The sequence below is a fragment of the Rhineura floridana genome, chromosome 3, assembly GCF_030035675.1.
Source record: "Rhineura floridana isolate rRhiFlo1 chromosome 3, rRhiFlo1.hap2, whole genome shotgun sequence".
Lineage (NCBI taxonomy): Eukaryota > Metazoa > Chordata > Lepidosauria > Squamata > Rhineuridae > Rhineura > Rhineura floridana.
In genome coordinates, this window is record NC_084482.1 from 38,544,499 (window position 1) to 38,562,917 (window position 18,419).

The 18,419-nt window shown below is 41.8% G+C and overlaps 1 protein-coding gene across 2 annotated transcripts; it reads right to left on the reverse strand.

The window, feature by feature from the left end:
- Positions 1 to 2,154: 2,154 nt before the first annotated feature.
- TEFM (transcription elongation factor, mitochondrial) lies at positions 2,155 to 12,726 on the reverse strand. 2 transcript variants are annotated; one of them, XM_061615359.1, is made up of 4 exons: positions 12,562 to 12,726; positions 8,200 to 8,654; positions 7,235 to 7,384; positions 2,155 to 5,190 (listed from the first exon to the last, which is right to left on the reverse strand). In XM_061615359.1, the coding sequence occupies exons 1-4, from the start codon at positions 12,596 to 12,598 to the stop codon at positions 4,753 to 4,755; spliced, it is 1,080 nt and encodes a 359-aa protein (XP_061471343.1). In that variant the 5' UTR covers positions 12,599 to 12,726; the 3' UTR covers positions 2,155 to 4,752. The 2 variants fall into 2 exon arrangements, with proteins under 2 accessions (XP_061471343.1, XP_061471344.1); XM_061615360.1 differs by lacking the exon at positions 12,562 to 12,726 and adding an exon at positions 12,415 to 12,555.
- Positions 12,727 to 18,419: the final 5,693 nt, after the last annotated feature.

The following is an 18,419-nucleotide window of genomic DNA, read 5'->3' on the forward strand; positions in this document are numbered from 1 at the left end:
TTACAAACTTCCATACCTCCCTGTACTCCTCAGACAGTCCCGATGCTTGATAGGATGGATGGATGGACGGACGGTGTAGGGAATTCTTGCAGGGTCCAGTGTTTGAGGATAGAGTGATGCTGTAAATAAAACCCAAAACTGGGAAGTCCCCAGGGCCTGATGGGTTCTTGGGGGAATTTTACAAAGTGTTTAGCAATGAACCAACACTTTGGCTCACCAAACTATTCAATGAGGTATTAGCGGGAAGGAGGATACAAGAAACAGCAACACTCCAGGCTTGTGCTCATTTTGAAACCGAGCAAAGATCCTAGCATGGTGGGCTCGTATAGGCTGATAGCCATAGAATCATAGAATAGTAGAGTTGGAAGGGGCCTATAAAGCCATCAAGTCCAACTCCCTGATCAATGCAGGAATCCAAATCAAAGCATTCCCGACAGGTGGCTGTCCAGCTGCCCCGCTGCCCCTTGAATGCCTCCAGTGTTGGAGAGCCCGCTACCTCTCTAGGTAATTGGTTCCATTGTCGTATGGCTCTAACAGTTAGGAAGTTTTTCCTGATGTCCAGTCGAAATCTGGCTTCCTGCAACTTGAGCCCATTATTCCGTGTCCTGCACTCCGGGACAATCAAGAAGAGATCCCAGCCCTCCTCTATGTGACAACCTTTCATGTACTTGAAGAGTGCTATCATATCTCCCTTCAGTCTTCTTTTCTCCAGGCTAAAGATGCCCCGTTCTTTCAGTCTTTCCTCATAGGGCTTGGTTTCCAGTCCCCTGATCATCCTTGTTGACCTCCTCTGAACCCATTTCAGTTTGTCTGCATCCTTCTTGAAGTGTGGAGACCAGAACTGGACACAAGATGAGGCCTAACCAGTGTTGAATAGAGGGGAATTATTACTTCACGTGATTTGGAAACTATACTTCTGTTAATGCAGCCTAATATAGCATTTGCCTTTTTTGCAGCCACATCACACTGTTGGCTCATATTCAGCTTGTGACCAACAACAATTCCAAGATCCTTCTCACGTCGTATTGCTGAGCCAAATATCCCCCATCTTATAACTGTGCATTTGGTTTCTTTTTCCTAAGTGTAGAACTTTGCATTTATCCCTGTTGAATTTCATTCTGTTGTTTTCAGCCCAATGCTCCAGCCTATCCAGGTCCCTTTGAATTTTGTTTCTGTCTTCAATTAACTGACATAGACACAAAACTACTATTGACAGTTATGGTAGGTTGATTAAATATGTTTACTGAGAAATAAATCTCAGATCAGACGGGATTTATCCCACAATGTAACATTGCAGACTCCATACAAAGGGTATTAAATATAGTTCATGAGGCTAATAATAAAAAATAAAGGTAGCATTGGTATCACTAGATGCCTTTAAGGCCTTCGATAGAATCGAATGGGGCTTTTTAAAATGTTTATTACATAAAATGAATTTTGGGGAGAGATTTCTACATCTCATCCATCAATATTATTCAATAAAAGCAGAAATAGGAATCAATGGGTTTGACTCCCCAAGTGTTAAGCTGTGTAGGCACAAAGCAAGGGTGCCTATTGTTACCTCTGCTGTTTGCACTCGTTATTTAAGCATTGGCAAATAACATTAGATCTCATCTGGAAATAGTTGGAGTAAGCATTCGGGGAGTGGAAGACAATCAATCTTTTTGCTGATGACATGCTCTTAATGAGAGATCCACTGAGGGCTCTACCACGCTTAAAGGTAGTCTTAGAAGATTTTCACAAGGTGGCTGGTCTTGAAATTCATTATTCTAAGTCACTAGTCCTTCCCCTAAATATGCCCAAATGGGAAAGAGATCTATTATTTAGATCATCGATCTGGATCCCATCCTACGGGGGCTTCCATTACCTCTGAGTAATTATCCTAAAGGATCTCAATCAACTGTGTAGAATAAATTTTGGTAACCTACACAATTCAGTGTTAAATGAGTCACATTCATGGAAGTGCCTTAATTTCTCATGGTTAGGAAGGATAGCAGCGGTCTAGATACCTATTCTCCCAAATATTTTATTTCTGTTCCAAATCCTGCCTGTCCATTTGAAAACGAAAAATATAAATGCTTGGCAAAAGTTACTCAATGATTTTGTTTATTGTGGGAAGTGGAGCAGGATTATTAAATCTTCATTATATAGACCGAAATATAAACGTTGTTTAGCTATGCCTAATTTGCAGTTATATAATGACGCATTTCAATTGAAGCAAATGGTGCATATCATCAATGAAAATGTGAACATTCCATGGGTGCAAATCGAATTGCTTTTAAGACAGCCCTCTCTTCAAGCAGTTCCCTTTTTACATCTATCATGGGCGGTTACACATAAAACACTAAATCCCTTTACCCTTGCTACTTTGATGGTATGGAAAAGATGGGGAAATGTTAGCCTCAAGGGATTCCCCCTTAATCATTTTCCTTTATCACCCAAAGTTCTGCTTTCTGGAAAAATATAAAGTTTCGAGATTGGAAGGAGAGATGTTCAGGATCAGAGACCTAATAGAATTGGGCCATCCAATAACTGAACCCTCTTTGAGGGAGAAATTGCATGGTCTTCAAATCAATTGGTTTAGCATTGTACAGGTCATGGCTTTTATTAAGAGGCTACTGAGGGGCGGGGTTTGTCTCCGCTCCCTCACTTAATTTGAACATCATTGTATTTCTTCAAACACTGCATTAAAAGGATCAGTGTCTTTTATATATAAAATATAGGCAACAAGATGGGGAACATGGATACCTTTTGTTGGGCCTGGGAGGATGATTAAGACATCCAAATGGAGGAAACCAAATGGAATAACCTATGGGCATCTCCCCCCTTGAAAACTACGTCAGCTCGTATACAAGAGGCAACATTTAAAACCCTACTATGAAGGCATTGGACTCCAATCAGACTTTCTCACATCACAGGTCAAGTGTCACCATTTTATTGGAGGAGATGTAGTGAACAAGGAACATTAATGCACCTTTGGTGGAATTGCAGGCCTTTTTCTGAGTTCTGGACACGCATCTTCACTGAAGCATTCCACGACACTTCAGAACATAGTTAAGGACCCATCCTTGGCACTGATATCTCTAGAGAGTAACTTAAATCCTAAGGTAAATCATAGGGAGCTGATTGCCTTACTGTTTGCTGCAGCACACACAGAAATAGTGAGACATTGGAAAGATCCTTTAGGACCCTCACAGTCGGGCTGGTTAGAAAGGGTATGGGAAACTGCATTGCTGGAACACTTGACTCAATATAGAAGGGTGGTCTGTGGTCTTGCAAAATAGGACAGGTTTGAAAAAACATGGTCCCCCTTCATTACTTTCATCAACAAGAAAGAAGGGAATATTCGTCTTCCGTGTACGCATGGGTCCATATGGAGAGGTTATGTAGGCGTATTATAACGAGAATGTGGATGTAAGATTTTTTAAATTTGGAACAATACCTTCAAATGAATCTACTCTGTAACTTTACACTTTTTATGAACTACACTACACAAGTTTGTAGTTTGGTTGTTTATTTGAAAAATGCATGTACTGGATAGTATATGCTGTATGTTTTTTGAAAAAATAATAAAAATATTTTTTTGGGGGGAAGCAGTCACTGGATCTGCTTGCCAACCACTAGACAGCAGTTCCCAAGTGTTAAAATGTAAGCCTTGAGCATTTCCAATGTTCAGCAGCAATTGTCAACAGCATTATAATATAAAACAAAAAGTTGTAATAGCTATTCATCACAGCAGTTAAACATTAAAAAGCAGCAATTATTTTGAATTTTCTTATAATACCTGCGCCCCACTTGCATAGGCTTCATATCCCACAGGTTGGGAAACACCGGTCTATAATATGATTCAGTCGGTGTACAGAGATATTACTATTTTAGATGGAGGTAGCCAATCTGGTGCCCTCTGCATAAGTGTTGGATTAAAAACCCCATTATTTCTGACCGTTGGACATGCTGGCTGGGGCTGTTGGAATTTGGAGTCCAAATCATCTAGAGGGCACCACATTGGCTAACCCTGCCTTAGACACATGTATCCTGTGAATGCAACAGAAGTTAGGTTTAGGGCACAGATGGGGAGCTTGCTCCCCTTCATATGTTTTTGGACAACTCCCATCATTCCAGATGATTAGCTGCGTTGGCTAAGGCTGGAGGGAGTTGGAGTCCATCTGTATCTGGAGGGTTATAGGTTCTCCATACCAGGTTTCAGGTTTTGCACCACAGGTATACACACCTTTCACCTCCCTCACACATGCTGAAGAGCTGTTATTAACCCTTGTTAAAATGAACCCATGTATGCTCCTAAACTTGGCTTCAGTCACCTTTAGGCTTAAAAACTCCTTGTTATTATTGTTTTGACACAAACCAGTTCTACACATTTTGTAAGTTTAATATTCCCTATCACCATCTTTAAACATTCCTTCCATTGAAATAATTAGAACTTGCAAGTGAGTAAGGTAACCAACTTTAACTACTATTCAGTGGCAAAAATTGAGGAAAAGCCTCACTGCTCTAATAGAAATGTACAGTAGCACAATTATGGATACAGTAACATGCTTATTTTGTACTAGTTTACAACTCTTTTAAATTCAGTTCTTCAGCACTTTTCTTGGAAGTATTACTATGGCTCTACCATCGCTGTATTCTTTTCTCAGCAGAAAATGGCCACAAGTATTGCCACCTTATGAAAATGTGTATGTTGATTTGATCTGAAATTACTGTAGATTCCAAAAATGAGTTTAACAAAATGAATAATTAAGTAGTGTTGTTCAATATTAGAAGCTCATAAAAAGCTATTGCCTGTAGCAATGAATCACACAGCTCCTCATCTCTTCTCTGCTTGTTTGATGACAATACATTTTTATAATTAATCACTTGATCTCTTGGAAAGTTCACACGGGGCTTAGCATGTGTAACAGATTCTGAGAGAAACTGTTTTACAAGGTCTATTCCACTAGTTCGTGCATCTCCCACCATCAATCCAAAGTATTTTCCTACAAAACTTCGGGCCATACTTAGTACTTTGTACTGGCCATCCTGTGAATATGTTTTATGCAACAATGCATGCAGCATAGCTTCCACTGTACGCAGATGTAACATCATTGGAAACAAACTTGCATTCAGAGCAGAAAGCCCACTTTTTTCCAAGATATAAAAGTCTGCTTCAGGAAGCTTGGATACTACTGAAGAAATCTGAAAGAAACAAGTTTTTCATAAATAATAGCAATACAATGTATCTCAAATCCTAATGTAAGCATGCATTTCTTGTATTCACTTACAATAAATATTTTACACTATTATTGTTACCTAGAGCAAGTAATTATCTCTAGCAGATATGCAGTAGGATGAAATAGGTTTTAGAAACTTAATGAGACTTACAGATGGCTCTGTATGTATCAGTCAAGATCAGATGGCTTATCTCAGGTGGTAGATTATGGGGTTTCCCTAAAGGACAACAAATACAATTACATAGATTATATTTTATCATCATTATGGGTGCAGGGGGATTTGGACTTTTGACTTCAGCCACCAAAATGTCTTGAGCCATCTCTGTTCATACTCCCATTCTGTAAGCTCCTATACTGTGATAATAGACTAAAGCAGTGTTTCCCCAACTTTTTTCCCCCACAGACCACTTGAAAATTCCTGATGGTCTTGGCAAACCATCTAATGATTTTTTCTGCAATTGCAATGTGCTATGGTAGATGCTGTATGATTTTAATTGTATTCTTATTGCTTCTTGTAGTGTATTTTATTGCATTACAATTTGCATTCCACAGAATACAAATTCTAATGCAATAAAATACAACACAAGAAATTAAAGAAACAATAAAAATACAATTAAAATCAAATGTGGAGATGCTGCGGACCACTGGTGGTCCATGGATCACGGTTTAGAAACCTTGGACTAAAGGATCAGGCACAGTAATCTCAGCAATTGCATTTTTTAAAAAGGAACAACTTGACCACCGGGAGCTGGCACCAGCTCAAGCTCTGGGACAGCAATAGCATCAGTGCTATTGTACAACAGCTGCTCCCTTTCCTGCACAGACCACAGCTGTTTCATGAAAAAATCATTTTACAAACAGAAATACCAGCATTTTCCTCAGTATCCATTAGTCCATTCACCCAAAAGCTAAGACCAGTGGCACAACCAGGGAGACTTCACCCCCTTCCCAAGTAATGGATTCAATTTCAGTTGCCACAGCAAGTAAAACAAAGTCATAGGACTGGACTGTCACTACTTCTAAGAAACCCATCTGCCAATATGAAAAACAAACAAAATCTCTCCTGAAAAATGTAAGCTGTGTCTGAAGGTTGTTTCTACAAGGAGTCAGAATAAGTTAACAGTTTTGTTTACCCTACTTGATCCCTAAACAGTTTCAAAGTAAGTATGATCAGCCTTGGATCCAACTTTTAAAAGTATTTTTCTGAAATCCATTTTTGGATGAACGGTGGTTTACACGTCTAAAAACAATGCAACATGAATGTAGCTACAATTATTGGCTTGGATAAAGAAATAGGCACTCCACTTGAGCAAGACAGCCCCACCAAATTTCCCACGACACTACAGCCCTCTGGGTCCCATCATACAGGAACAGCATTTTTGGGAGCAGATCAGACAGCTATAATAGGGAGAGCAACCAGGAATGCTCCATTACATGAGCAGGTCCAGCCCCTACAGTTTTACAGTGCAATCCTAACCATGTTAACTCACAAGTAATTCCCACTGAATTAAATTAGTTTTACTCTATGGTGAGATTAGGATTGCAGCCTTAGAAATAGTTCAGAAACTACTTGACAAGTTTGCATACAATGTTAAGCTGCCTTAACATGAATGTATAGGCTCCTAGAGAGAAGATCACAGCTACTTTCCTCCTCTGGCCTTGCTGCTGTGAGTTTTGGCTTAGCATGTTGTCCAGATCTGAGCTTATGGTTTGTCTCCTCCAGACAAACCACAAGCAGTAAACCATAGAACAAATCTCGGCTATAGTTCATGACTCGTCTGGAGCAAGACAAGCCTGGGACTGGGTAACACATTAACCAATAGCAGCAGGACTGGAGGATGACCAAAGTGACCACAATAGCCTCTGTGGGAGCCCTCACACATTAAGACTAATCCATGTTTTGGCTTAGCATTTTCTGCAAATCAGGTCTATACATACCTGACATAGAACCATGCTGCTTCTAAACCAAATATATTGTAAGAAAAAAGTTATAACTTAATGTGGCTTACCTCTTCAAGATACACTGTTGGCATATAAACTCCTTTCATAAACACTGTGCATTCCACCTGCTGCCAATCCTGAACGGCTAGGTGTTTATTAACATGAGCCCATGCAATTTTGCGAGAGCCAAACACAATGGATACAATGCTATTGGCAGCCTAAAAGGGAACATAGGAAAGGTTTATTGGCACTTATAGTATTTACAGTATTGTGTTTGCTAGGACAAGCTTCCCCCACCTCCCATTTGCACAGAACGAGGGGTCCAAAATTCTAAATGCATTTATCTTATTTGAGTTTTTCAAAAGAATGATTATAAACACTGAAGGGTAGTTCTTCACACGTGCAGGTTAAACATGTGGCAGAGTACAGAGCCTTAGGCTTATGCATCTTTCACAGGACAAATAATCATTAATGTGAACCAGGAAATAAACACTAAGAGCCATCAAGAGAAAGCCCCATTGTGCAATATGTTTGCCATGAAAAATGGATGAACTGCATAAACAGGACCTATCTGTGTAGGCCATATGTGCAGATGTTCCTGCACCTTGCCACAGAAATACCTACATGCCTGGGCTATGTGTGAGCTTGTCTTAAGACGTTTCTTATAAAATGTCCACTGGTGTGGGTCCAAAGAACTGTGTATCTAGTTCTACCTACCCAAAGGAACTTTTGCCTCGTGTTCCTTGAAATCCCTGCCAAATAACAAGGCTCTTAATATTGAATAAAGTTTTAAAGGCACGGTCTGCTGAGAAAGTTCTTTTTAATTCCATTGGACACATTCAAGCCCTTTGGTGCCTTTAGAGGAGGTCTTTGAATCCATAATTACATGTAATTTTGCCTAACAAATAATCTAAAATGTTAAAAGCCATGCAACTCAATCCTGTTTATATTTACTCAGAAGTAAGGTCTGCTGAAGACTTAACATTATTACATGGAAAGAGGCAATATTTGTAAGACCCTCTGAAAACAATACCTTGAGCCTCTCCCTTTCTATTTCAGGTTTAATATATTTCACAATATTCTTCATTTTTCTTTTTTTTCTTTCTTCTTTTGCAAGGGGATTGAGAATAAAGTTGCATACTTGAACAGCTGTTTTATACTGAAAAAGAGGCACTTCTAGTAAACTGTGCAAATCCTGAAATGGCCCATGCTTGTTTCTGTACTCTATTACGTTAATCGACTTTCTTCCTCGCATTAGTTTCACAGCACAAAGTTCTTCCTCGGATGCCGAATTTAGTACTTGCAAAATAGAAGATCTTTGCTCAGTAGAATACAAGTCATCTACTGCATGATTTTCTTCCTTAAAATTCTTAACTGCTGATGCAGAATCCAGCTGCGTGATAGATGTTGACTTATTGTGACACAGTAGAAGATACAAAGGCTGAAGCCAAGATGAACCAAATGGAACCTGGAGAAAACATCTCCTACCTGAAAATAATAAAGTGTCTGTCACATTAGAGTCATTCCATCAGCATATCAGTAAGAGAATCAGCTGAGGCATTCAGTGGCCCTCACATACCAGTTCACACAGTAAATCACAGATGTATCAAAAAGGCCTCACTGTCAGGATCTTCTCTAAATTCATCTCCAAAACCTTTAATAATTCTTTCAGTGATTAAATAATTGTTCTGCTAATGGGCAGATAATAGTTTAGCTGAACTTCCCTGTGCCAGTCCACTATAAAAGGCCCAAGCTGGAGTACTCAAAAGGTATCCTGAACAAACAATTATTTTATTTTTTAAAACTTATATCCTGCTCTTTGTCCTGAGACTCCAGGGTGGGTTACAATCATAAATACATAACACAATCAGTAATAAAAAAACAAACAAATAAATAAACAATATAGTAAATAGAAAATCTGTAAATTTTCTGCACAAGTTATAAGGATAGGATTTGGCTGTAAGGGTAGTTTACACCTAATCATTTCCTTTATCAATTCTGCAGTCTGAAGTAACTCTTGGGTACCTTGATCTATGCGGGGGGAAACACCCTTCAGAGCTCCACATGACCAACAATTTAAAATAATTTAAAGTTCTTCACTCTCAATAAATGATCCAGCTCAGTGGGTTTACACAGCCACCCTACTAAATGATCGACACAGCATCCAGTTTCCCATAGTAGCCAAACTGATGCCTTTGGGAAGTCCACAAGCGGGGGGGGGGGACTCTCTTACTGTTGCTCCCCAGCAATGTACACACTGGATTATTGCCTCTGAACCCAGAGAACTCATATAGCCTTCACCACTAATAGCCACTGACAAACCTGCTCTCCATGAATTTGTCTAATCCCATTACTATAACTTGGAGCAGTAAAATCCATACATTAATTAGGCAGTGGGTGAAGAATCCCCTGACAATCAATTTCATTGGATGATATTAGTAGTCTAATATTAATATAATGAGAAAGTCTTATGCACTTTTTCCATCCAAGCTATAAGTTTCTATCATGTCTCACCTTAGCCACCTTTTTTTTCTAAATAAAGAAGTCCCAGATATTGTAATCTCTCCTTGTAGGAGAAAAAGGGCTGCAGACCTTTGACATTCAAGGAATTCTTTTGACATCAGCTTCATAACTTCATCTACACAGGGCACTGGCCAGACCTATTGGCTCCCTACAAGCACTTGAATGTGCACTTTTGAATACACCCAATAATCACTTGCAGCTGCAAGGTGCAGAGAAAGATCAGTAAGCAATATGCCTTTCTGGGAAACATGTCCATCATTACTGATTTTAGGAACAATTACGTTTTTTAGAAGCTCTAAGCTTCCCCGTAACAGTTTGAAAATACAACAGGATGTCACACGCAGTTGTCACTGCTAAATTGAGAACTTCATTTCCATCATTTTATTTATTTATTTATTTATTTATTTCGTTTCATTTTTAGACCTCCCATAGCTAATAGCTCTCTGGGCGGTGTACAAACAGGATTAAAATACAATAGTATAATAAAATCAATAACACATAACAGCAAATTAACTAACAACGTTAAACATGAAAACATTAAACATTAAAATCATGAAATGGGGCTGGGGCAACTCAAATGAAGATGTACAGCTAACATGTGTAAGCTATGGTCTTTTACGTACCCAATAAAAAACTTTTAGTTGTAGGCCTCTTCATTTTAATTATAATGGGTATACTCATGTGATATTTTTAGATCCTTGCACCAAATTTTGCCGGCTTTTAATTGGTTTAGGAGCTTTGCCTATATTGGCTATTGCTATTATTATCCTGCACCAGTAGGTCCCAGGACAGGTTACAGTAACTGAAATACAGTATTAAGAACAATTAAAATACATTACATTGACAGGAATAGGGGAGGTCCTGTAAACATACATGTCAAGTGCTGAAGGCCAGCAGGGTAAAGAGATGGGTCTTTAGCATTTGCCCAAAATTGTACAGCGAAGATGCCAGGCACGCCTCTGTAAAGAGGGAATTCTACAACTCAGGGGCTGCCACAGAGAAAATCCTCTCCCAGGCCACCATCCCTCAAAATTCTGAGGGCAGCAGAACTACCAGGAGGGCCCTCTCTGCTGATCTTAACACTCGAGAAGGTCTGTAGGGAAGGAGACGGTCTTTGAGATATTTGGGGCCATAGTCATTTAGAGCCTTAAACACTAACGTAAGCACCTTGAATTGGGCTTGAAAATTAACTAGCAACCAATGCAACTGTTTTAGAATGGGGGTTACATAAGTTGAAAAAACAGCCCCAGCCAGTAATCTTGCCACTGCATTTTGGGCCAGTTGAAGTTTTTAAGTTTTTGAGTCATCTTCAAGGGCAGCCCCACGTAGAGCACATTGCAATAATCCAATCTGGAAGTTACCAGAACATGGAGTACTATATCATCACTTTTCAAAAGGGACCATAGCTGGGGAATAAGCTGTAGCTGGAAATAGGCACTCCTAGCCAGCGAGGCCACCTGAGCCTCTGGGGACAATGTTGGATCCAGGAATACCCCCAAACTGCTCCTTCCACAGGAATGCAATCCCATCTAGAACATGCTGTCTTCCTATCTCCTGGACTCAAAAACTTGGAATAAATAACATCTCTGTCTTTTCAGGATTCAGTTTCAGTTTGTTGCCTCACAACCAGCCTATCACTGCCTCCAGACACCTGTCTAGCACCTCATCTGCCTGTCCCAATTCAGATGGAACAGAGATGTAGAACTGAGTGTCATCCGTGTATTGGTGACACTTCACTCTAGAACTGATGACCGCTCCTAGCAGTTTCATAGATGTTCATGGGGACAAGAAGGAACCCTGCGGGAAAGCTCTCACGGTGTTGAACAGAAGCCTCCCATAACTACATTCTGGAAACATCCCTGGAGGTAGGAGAAGAGTTACTGAAGTGCAGTGCCCCTGAGCCACTCCAAAAGTATATCATGGTCAATGGTATCAAAAGCCACCGAGAGATCAAGAAGAATGAGCAGGGTTGCACTCCCCCATCTCTCTCCTGACAAACATCATCAAGCAGTTTCAGTGCCATGACCAGGCCTAAAGCCAGACTGAAATGGATCCAGATATTCAGTCTCCTCCAAGCATGCCTGAAATTGGACTGCCACTACCTTCCCAAGCACCTTGCCCAAAAAAGGGATATTTGCCACTGGGCAATAGTTATTTAACACTTCTAGGTACAAGGAAGTCTTCTTAAGGAAGGGACACATCATCACCTCCTTCAAACCCCTTTTAGTGGGTTTTGTTTGCAATATTTACAATTCGTTTCATGATCTTTATTGACAGTTATTGTATTTTTCATGGATCTGTAAACCACCCAGATACCAATACTGTATGGGTGGTATATAAATTTAATAAATAAATAAAATAAATCCCCATTAGCACTGCACAGTCTGCTTCCCATCTGTCCCGCCTTTTGCTCTGGAGCAGCTGCATATGGTTATATCTGCACATTTTTACAGCTGCCTCTGGATCAGGGACCTTGCATATCAAGCTGTCAAATACCACTGTAGCAGCTAAGCATCGGGCAAAAATAATAATTTATGGTTTTCTCAAGAAGCCGAGGTTAGTTATCTAGCTCAGTGTCGTGTTTAAACACATGGTGATGCTGAAACTCAGGCTTCTGGGGGCATTTGTGAATCCCACAATCTCTCAAAAAAGTTTCTGTAAACCGCTTAGAAATCTTTACATTTAAGCGGTATATAAATCTTGTTAAATAAAATAAATAAAATACCCATTCTTTTCTTTTCACTGGAAAAAGCTGGGGGGGATATATATCACTGCACCCAATAAAAAGAGAGATGCTATCCCTTTTCTTCCAAACTTGAGGCCATTGCCACTCAGAGGAAAACCTTCGCGCGAAGCCCAACGCCGTCTCTACCTGTCCGAAGAAGGTCGGGAAGCCCCTTCAAACTCATCTTCTGTCTTTTCTTCACCCACTTCCAGCCGGTGTTACACTTTTTTTCTTCCTCCTCCGCCTACTCCCTCGTTCTGTTTGCACGCCGTCAAAAGCAGCTTGCCGGTACTCGAAGCTAATACGAATCGTTCCGACCATAACAGAAAAGGGCTCCCTCTAGTGCCTTAAGTTGAGTCTCTTCCAAATGCAAAGCTAAGAGGAGCAGCGACAGACAGCCTGAAAAGTGACGCGCGCCTGCCGCTCTTCCTCCTCCGGTGCCACACACGAACGCTCGAAGGGCAGAAGTACGCTCCCTCGCTCGCTCTATCGCCAGTGTCTTCACTTTCGTCCCTCTCCCCAGTTTTCATCTTCGTTGAGACAGGGAGTAAACCCCTTCACACACGATCTTGCTTTGTCTGATTTCAGCTTCACGCGCGAAGGGTTACACTCGTGTCCGCCCAAACGAGCGAGCGAGCGAGCATGTGTTCCCTGCGGGCCTCCACCACGCGACGCGAGAAGGTCGGCAACTAGAGGGGAAGGGGCGACGCGCGCGATGAAGTTGGGAGCGAAGCTTGCTTGCGCAACCCTACCCGGTCCACACTTTGGGGGCATATTAGCACTTTCAGCGGGCTAATTTCTGACAGACAACAAGATCTACATTTTACACTGCCAGTGTTTGTTAAAAGGCACTGATTCTCAGCTGCTCTCCACACCGTCAAAACAAAGCCATCTTGCCCTGCAATATGGGAATAAGGGTATAGCCATGGACTGCATTGACATTTGCAACACAATGTTTAAAACCTTTTTTTTATTGCATATAAAAGGTGTTTCTGATTTTCTCTAAAAAGTAGTCCCAAGGCAGGGTACAAATTAATGAGACACAATAAAATCATGAATTCGAATATAAATAAAGCAACAAAAACAAACACAATCAGAATAACTAATTCCATAGTGCTGCAACCAAATGCCTGGATGGTTCGGTTGGTGAGACAGAATTCCACAATGGGATGTTGTATGGAGAACACCCTGCCTCAAGTACCACATACAAAGCCATGTAGGTTAGCACAAGCACTTTGAACTTAATAATACAATCAAGTCATCACACTTATTATTTTAAAATTGCATTTTGTATGTGAGATAAAACCTAGTTTAGATTACAATCCTTCACTCATTTCCCAGGAAGAAAACCCAAAAAGACTCGTTACAACTTTCTTCTGAGTAGGCATGTCTAGGATTGCACTGTTGGGGACTGGCATTTGCTTCTAATTTTGTTGTGGGTGAGGGAGCAGGGAGAAAGCTGCTGCTGAATTATAGCTACAAAAAATTGCTGGATTACTCATCACTGATTTACCAGCAATGTTTTGGATTCTTCCCTGTGAGCAGCTGTCTCTTTTACTATTCTATAAAGAGCTGTAAAAGCACAAACAAGCTAGGAAATCTGGGCTGCAGACAATGGAACTGTCAAGCTGCAATCCCATAACTCACTTACTTGAGAGCAAGTCTCATTAAAGTAAAGGAGTCTTACTGCTCAATGGATATGTATAGGATTGTGCTGTTAGGCTATTATATGTATCTGTGTGTATATTCACTTGCCATTGAATGCATTTTAATATACTTCATACACAAATTTGAACTCCCAATCAGTGTAACTAAGGAGTGGAAGAAAGATACTTCCACTTTTTCAAGACATGATTTATGAGTGGAGTAAGTGAGAACTGAACAACACAATTCTATACGTTTATTTATTTTATTTATTTATTTTGTTGCATTTATATACCGCCCATAGCAAGTAGCTCTCAGGGCAGTAAACATAATAGGATAAAATACATACATCATAATAATAAAATCACAAAACATATAAGACACAATGAAAACAAAATACAATTAAACAAAATAACTACTCAGAAGTAAAATCGATTGAGTTCAATGGGGCTTACTTTTTTAAAAGTGTATATAAACTATACAGGGACAAACGAGCTAAGCGGAAGGCAGGTCAAGCAAATCCTCATCGTGGCCATCTTCCATCTGGAAACCTATGTCCTCACTGTGCAGTGACGTCACTAGGGTTGGTGTCACACGGTGCGGTAACTCATGGTGTCACCCCCCATAGACCTTCTCCCGTACCAGACCATACAGAATCCTTAGTAACATTTTTTGTACTAATGTTACTTGTAAATTGTAATTCCCGTATATCACTGAATGTAATAGCACACACACAGAGAGAGAAAGCCAGCTGTGGGATCGTCACACAAACAACCTAGAACATTTTTTCCCTTTCACAAGGACATGCAAAAGATTGAACCCAGGACCTTCTGCATGCAAAGCACATGCTTAGCCTACCACTGAGATATAGGGTAGAAAAGCACTCACTGTTCTGCTGGCCTGGGGATAATTCTGAGGGCCAGTGGGAACCACAGATGTGATGGGAGGCAGGGAGAAGTGCGTGGGCAAAGAGTGCAGGTGCAATGCCGAGGTGCCGTCTCAGCAAAACTGATGCCAGTCCTAGTGGGTAAGCCCCATTCAACAGGGTGGGATTTACTTCTGAGTAAACATGCACAGGATTGCAAGGTGGGGGGAGCAGCAAATCCCCCCTCCCTCAACCCCAGTTTAGCCCTTCCCTGCTTTAAAGCTGACAATGAGGACACTGAACTTGTCAAGGATTATCAATACCTTGGCACAGTCATTAACCAAAATGGAGACAATAGCAAAGAAATTAGGCTAGGACTGGGGAGGGCAGCTATTGGAGAACTCACACGCAAATATGTATCACTGAACACCAAAGTCAGGATCATTCAGACCATGATATTCCCCATCTCTATGTATGGATGTGAAAGTTGAACAGTGAAAAAAATGGATAAGAGAAAAATCAGCTTATTTGAAATGTGGTGTTGGAGAACTTTGCACATACCATGGACTGCAAAAAAGACAAATAATTGGGTGTTAGAACAAATTAAACCAGAACTATCACTAGAAGCTAAAATGATGAAACTGAGGTTATCATACTTTGGACACATCATGAGAAGACATGATTCACTAGAAAAGACAATAATGCTGGGAAAAACATAAAGGAGTAGAAAAAGAGGAAGAACAAACAAGAGATGGATTGATTCCATAAAGGAAGCCACAGACCTGAACTTACAAGATCTGAACAGGGCGGTTTACAACAGATGTTACTGGAGATTGCTAATTCATAGGGTTGCCATAAGTCGTAATCGACTTGAAGGCACATAACAACAAAAACCTTGAAACGCAGGAAGCTGCTTTAGACTGAGGATCATTGGTTCATCTAGTTCAGTATTGTCTGCCCTGATTGGCAGCAGCTCTCCAAGATTTCAGGCAGGGGGTCTTTCCCAGAAATGTCGGCGATCGAACCTGGGCCCTTCTGCATCCAAGGAGGTGCTCTTCTAATGAGCTTTGTTTTGTTCCCCAAATGGTGAGCCCCCATTCAAAAGACCCACCACCTGTCCACTGTTGAAGTGTATCCAGGGGGTGGAAAGTGGTGAGCAGCCTCGATGTCAAAGCAGGGGCAGAGAAAGGGCGCGCCTTGGCCTTGTTGGAGGCAGGTGTTCATGGGGGCCATTACTGGCCCTGGGCTCACAGTCCCCCAAAAGTCTGGTGCCAGCCCTAGACCAACCCCTCTCATAACATCAGAGGAGCCTGGCTGCTGGGTCAGGCCAAGAGCCCAGCATCGTGCCCTCAGTGGCCAACCAGAGGCCCCACTGGGAAGCCTGAAAGCAGGCCTTGAGGGCAGCAGCAACACTCACTCCCCAATGACATTCCCAGCAACTGGTATTCAGAGACATTTCCTGCCTCTGACAGCGGAGGGAGCAACAGAGCCATCGTGGCCAGCAGCCATTGAGCCTCTAGAAACGTGTGCAACCCGCTTTGAAAGCCATCCAAGTTGGCGGGCATAGAATCATAGAATAGTAGAGTTGGAAGGGGCCTATAAGGGCATCAAGTCCAACCCTCTTTGGCATCCCAAAGTGCAGCCGCTTTTCCCACCTGCCCCTTGCAAGGCGGCTTACTCTGCACCAGGACAGCCCCCCCCCCCAAAAAAATCTGGAGGTTGCAAGAAAACCAGGCAATGGAAGCAATGGTGTTTGGGCTCTGTTTTGCATGACATTGGATTGGAGTTGATTGCACGGAGAAGCCCTCAGGTTCTTAAAAGGGGTGGAGCCTGGGAGTTTATTTCCCCCCTCCTACATCCCCGCTTTCCCCACCTTCCTTGTGAAGGAAACTGACCAGGCCTGAACAGGGAGGTGCAAGGACCAGAGACTCAGAAAAGTGGGGGAAGACAGGCAGCCTTCTGGTCCTCATTCGGAGGCTGGAACTGGTTTCATTGCCGTCATACCTCCTTCATCCCCCCTCCTTGTGTTTCTTTGGACTGGCACCCTTCTGCATTGCTGCTCTATTTGGGAACTGGAAGTGTTTCAGAGTCTAAGGACCACCCTACCCCTTTGGCCCATTAACCATTAGAGTTCCATTGACCTTTTCCTCCACCGGAGGAGCCGCTTGCTCTCACATTCGTCACTCAATTTGAGAGCAAATCTAGTTCGAAGGAGTGCGAAGGAGCCAGCCTGTGAGGCAGCAGGGCGGGCAATGAGGGAAGAGGGCAGTCCCCGCACTCGCTCCTGATCTCTCTCTCTCTCTCCTCCTTGGCTGCGCCTGCCGCTTCCCAGCGGCGGTGCCTAGGGCGGGTGGGGCGGCTCGTGGTGTCATCTCCATCTCGTGGTGTCACCCAGTGCAGCCCGCACCTGCCGCACCGCCCTAGTGACGCCCCTGTCACTGTGGGAGGCTATGTGGATCCAGAATTGGCCTCTACAGTCACTTATGGACCCACCATTAAAGACCTTATCTTGGAAGACAAACTTACTCAGCCATGAGTGATCGCCAATGAATGAAAAAGAAAAATGAATGACTTTTTAAAAAGTGTATATAAACTATACAGCACAACCCAGTAAATCTACTCAGAAGTAAACCCCATTGACTTCAGGCAAGTGTGTATAAGATTGCAGCCTGGATCTGTATTCTGATGACTGAGAGCATGGAATGAGAGAGCATGGTAATTTCATGTTAATGAATTCCAGATAACAGACTAGCATCTTATCAGTTCAAAATTTCAATGCATGTTACTGGTAGTGCAGGAAGAAGCAAGTCCACCTGGGGGGAAACAGTGCAGTTGGGGCAATGCCACAGTGGGATCAAGGCTTATCTCCATCCCTCCACTGAGAGGTACAATGAGAGACATGCATTGCACAACCCCCCTCCAAAGCCCTGCACTGTAGGGCCATCACTTCTTGCTGCCTGTTACAATGATGGGCTTTTGGCTGGATGGATTATATACCCTTTTATTAATGGGAAACACAACCAGCCTCCAATCTATGTTCTCCATGTAAGGCTAAAAGAGAGGATTTTTCACTTTTCCTCTCCAAACATCTTTGCCATTTATAAACCTCAAAATCATAAGTGTTGGTCACATGCCAGGCTGATAAAAGATTAATCACAGGAAGAAGGTACTTGCAGCTTTGCAAATTGCAGCACCAAGTCAGATATGAAGGACTAGTTATGATCTCTCTCTCTCTCTCTCTCTCTCTCTCTCTCTCTCGTAGGGTGATTAATCATGTAAAAAGTCAGATAGTTCCAAATCTGCAAAGACTGCACAATCGTTTTGTCTTTTATTCATCCAGAACTAAGGTTAAATTTGAAAAACAAAGTCAGAGTCTGGATCTAGTGATAGGAACTGATGCAGGTTTCTTTGTTGCTCAGTCCTAAGAGTACATCCCACTAAATTAAACGAGGGTTCCATCCACGAAGCGAGTCTGCATGGGATTGCTGACTAAACT

Bases quoted from the DNA above. Each gene is read 5' to 3' on its own strand.
- TEFM (XM_061615359.1), bottom strand. From the start codon at position 12,598: ATGAGTTTGAAGGGGCTTCCCGACCTTCTTCGGACAG. The intron at 8,655-12,561 runs GTAGAGACGGCG...TATTATTTTCAG, and splicing joins TCCCGACCTTCTTCGGACAG to GTAGGAGATGTTTTCTCCAG. The intron at 7,385-8,199 runs GTATTGTTTTCA...GTTCCCTTTTAG, and splicing joins TAGAAAGGGAGAGGCTCAAG to GCTGCCAATAGCATTGTATC.